This window comes from Pistacia vera, unplaced genomic scaffold, assembly GCF_008641045.1.
Source record: "Pistacia vera cultivar Batoury unplaced genomic scaffold, PisVer_v2 Contig101, whole genome shotgun sequence".
Lineage (NCBI taxonomy): Eukaryota > Viridiplantae > Streptophyta > Magnoliopsida > Sapindales > Anacardiaceae > Pistacia > Pistacia vera.
In genome coordinates, this window is record NW_022195039.1 from 328,297 (window position 1) to 331,962 (window position 3,666).

The following is a 3,666-nucleotide window of genomic DNA, read 5'->3' on the forward strand; positions in this document are numbered from 1 at the left end:
GGCTTGGGCCTGGGCCATCAGGTCGGGCTTGGGCCTGGGCCAAGGGGTACCCGGTCCCGGCCCGGCCCATTGCCATCACTAGTTCTAACTAAATGTTCCTAATATAGGTGCATATCTTGCAATTTTAAACAAATGCATTCACTATTACTTGTACTTTCTAAGATTTAAATCAAATTATGAGAATTATATGTCTTTTTAGACCTTTTTATCTTTTCTTATAGTGTTGTTCTTTGCTGTTATAATTAGAATTCACTCGCTGAGGATGACAATAATATCTCAAATGGTAATAACCTTCAATAACAAAAGATCAAGTTTAAAATGGAATAAACTCTTTGGAATGATAACATCATCTTTATGTCATTAGTTATTTCTGTCTTCAACCATACACAAATATAGCTTAGAACATAAAGGATCTAGCAACATTTTTTTACAAAATAGTAAAGTTTGTTCCCTAGACAATCTAAGAAATAACAATACTTGTACCTCCCTCGTCTGTTGACAAGCAAAGGACCAATTACACCCCATAAATCCACTATAAACCCAATTAGCATGCTTACATAAAACCAATTCACTTCACATTCATCTTTGTAGTTTGACATTGAATCAGTCGTATGGCAATTCTTAGGAAGTGGATCTCCACAAAGGTCATTTCCATCAAAACAAGATGCATCCAAACTTTGTAGTTGAGTGCTCAAAGGAATCCTCCCAATGAGGTTGTTATTGAATAAGTTCAAGTGACTCAAAAAAGTCAGGTTCGAAATACTCCATAGCATTTCACCTGAAAGATGATTGCTAGAGAAACCAAGGGATTCTATAGATGTCATAGCACCAATGGTTCTAGGAATTCCTCCGGTAAGAAAATTATTCGACAAATTCAGTGTTTGAAGTGCTTCAAGGTTTGTTACTGCAATAGGAATCTCTCCAGAAAAATTGTTTCTGGAAAGGTCTATAATTCTTACCAAATTAAGAATAGTGCTATATTCCTCAATTTGTCCTTTCATAACAGGGCGAACATCCACAATAAATTTCTCACCCGTGATTTCATTGAACAGATAACGGTCACCTATGGAGTATTGCTTTGTCGCCATGGCACTGAAATTATTGAGACATGCTGGTATTGTTCCAAAGAAATTTTTATAAGCATGGTCTAAGATTTGCAGAGAAGATAGCTGACAAAGTTCCACCGGTAGAACATCATAAAACTTATTTGAATAGAGGTTGAGAATTATCATTCTTGAAAATGTTTCTCCGATCCATGCTGGAACTTTTCCGACAAACTCATTTTGACTTTTTCCAAGTATCTTTAAATTTGCTAAATTTCTAAATGACATAGGTAATGGTCCAGAAAATTTATTTCTTCTAAGGTGAAGTGACTGAAGGGAATCCAAATTTCCGATGGAGGTTGGAAGGTTCCCCGTAAATTTATTGTTCCCAAAATCAAGTATCTTCAAACTTTTGAAATACTCCCAACACTCGGGCAACTCTCCAAATAAGAAGTTTCCTTTAAGGTTGAGAAACTCAGGATTGTTAAACCCAGAACACAAAAATTGAAATATGGATCCTCAGAAATTATTGTTGGAAAGATTGATTTCAGCGGGACGCGAGGAAGACATATTAGGCAATGGACCTAATAGACTATTTGACTGCAAGTACAGACTTCCAAAAGGAGCAGTCTCCCTTAAATTTGGAATTTCTCCATGAATTTGGTTGTGTGAGAGATTTAAAACAGAAATTTGGGAAAGAAATTCCCAAAACCTAATAGATATGGTCTCTACAAGTGTTGAGTTTGATATATCCAAAGCAAATAAATTCTTTTGCAAAGGAAGCCACGATGGAAATCGAGACCCTAAATGACAAGAACGCAAACCAAGCACTCTAAGTTGGAAAGGAGGAATCCAATCAGGACTAACTTTCAATGATAGTGAGTTTTTAGATACATCAAAAGCATATAGTCTTGTGAGATTGACAAAGTGAATTTCAGATATAGTTCCCTCCAATTTGTTAAAGGAAAGATCTACTTGTTCCAAGGATGAAAGTTGTCCTAAAGAATCTGGAACATAACCAACTATGAAGTTATAACTTAGATCAATAGAAAATTTTTTAATTTTCCAAACTGGTCGGTTAAATGACCAAAAGGTTGTGCTCGATTCAAAGCCAATGACACTAGGCCATTTGAAACACAACCTGAAAAGATATCTAAGATTTCAGATATTGTTTGATTCAACTTGACATAGCTTAAGTCAGGTGATATCGAGTTACAAAGTCTTCCCATGACCTTGGAATACTACCTTCAAGTTTACCACATGGTATGAAGTCATAGGGAGACCTTTCAAGAGAAAAGAACTCAAGGAAACTAAATTTGTGCAGCCAGTCGGGTATTGAAGAGTTGAATAAGTTCCTAGACAAATCAAAGTGCCTAAGAGATGTCAAGTTTTGAAGTCCATTTGGAATTGGACCTTGAAAATCATTACCATATAGTGAAAGAAAGACCAAGTCTTTAGGACCAAAAATCCAACTAGGAATAGAGGTACCTAATTGGTTCAGAGAAAGATCAAGGATAGTAAGAGATGAAAAGTTTGCAATTGGTAAGGGAGGAAAGTGATGAAGTTTTCACGTTGACAATTTTGGCACTTGTAAAAGAGGGAGATGATTTATCACCAGCAGCCCGTTGGAGGATTTAGTGAGGTTCACACCACTCAAATCAAGGCGCTCCATCAAAGAAAGACCACAGAGCCAAGACAAATTCTCAACATTCAAGCCAATCCCACCTCTGAGGTCAAGATATCTCAAGTTGGAAAGATTTCCCAATTGATGAGGAATCATTCCTGTCAAGATGCCATGTGTAGAAAGGTCAAGATACTGCAGATCGGAAAGATTTCCGAGTTGAGGAGGAATCATTCCCCTAAATCCACCATAAGAAAGATTAAGGTACCTTAACTTTTTCATAGAACCGAGGAATGGAGGAATAATATCCACAAAACAATTGTTGCTTAAGTCCAAGTGAACCAAATCTTTCAAATCAGCCAAAGAGGGGCTTATCTTGCCTCTCAAGAATCGTGTCAAATTGCCTTCAAGGTGGAGCTCAAGGACATGGCCGGTCAAATTGCCACAGATAACACTAGCCCATGAACAGCATTTTCCATCACCACTCCAAGAAGCAAGCATGTTTGATTCATCTCCAAAATCCTGCTTCAATTTTAAAAGTGCTTGTCTCTCACTTTCGATGCAATTTAGGTGAGTGCTTCTGTTGTTGCAGAAACAAACGTTGATGGTTGCCAAGGCAAGTAAGACAAGAACAGGAAGAACAATACTCATGCTTGGTTTCATGGCCAATGGCGTTGAGCATGAGAGCATTGATCTAGCATCGTATTTATATTGTGTATTCCTTTATCATCTAGGAGGCTTTGGATTAGATTAATTTTTAATACTTTTTAATTCAAAGTTTCCAAGACGTTATTGGGCCCCCCTTTTCTCCAGACCATACTCTTTTAAGTCAATTAAAGAAGTTATTAAAAAGCGATGATTTTTCTTATTTTCTCTGTTAGATTTCCCATTAAAAAAATAACCTTAGATTTTTACCTAAATACATATCATGAGATCATATTATCTTAAACATTGGTTGTACTATGAGATTATTAAACTATGTTCTGGACATATATCCTTCTT

At 36.6% G+C, this 3,666-nt stretch overlaps 1 protein-coding gene across 1 annotated transcript; it reads right to left on the minus strand.

The window, feature by feature from the left end:
• Window positions 1–1,562: 1,562 nt before the first annotated feature.
• LOC116108943 (receptor-like protein EIX2) lies at window positions 1,563–3,315 on the minus strand. Its single transcript, XM_031395206.1, has 3 exons — window positions 2,694–3,315; window positions 2,289–2,531; window positions 1,563–2,050 (listed from the first exon to the last, which is right to left on the minus strand). Exons 1-3 carry the CDS (start codon window positions 3,313–3,315, stop codon window positions 1,563–1,565), a joined length of 1,353 nt encoding a protein of 450 aa, XP_031251066.1.
• Between the last annotated feature and the right edge of the window lie 351 nt (window positions 3,316–3,666).

Excerpts from the sequence above, each read along its gene's own strand:
- LOC116108943 (XM_031395206.1), bottom strand. The coding sequence starts at position 3,315 with ATGAGTATTGTTCTTCCTGTTCTTGTCTTACTTGCCTTGGCAACCATC. Across the intron at positions 2,532-2,693 it reads GGAGCGCCTTGATTTGAGTG|GTACCTCTATTCCTAGTTGG; the intron begins GTGTGAACCTCA and ends TGAACCAATTAG. Across the intron at positions 2,051-2,288 it reads ACCATGTGGTAAACTTGAAG|ATTCTTTAGGACAACTTTCA; the intron begins GTAGTATTCCAA and ends GTTATGTTCCAG.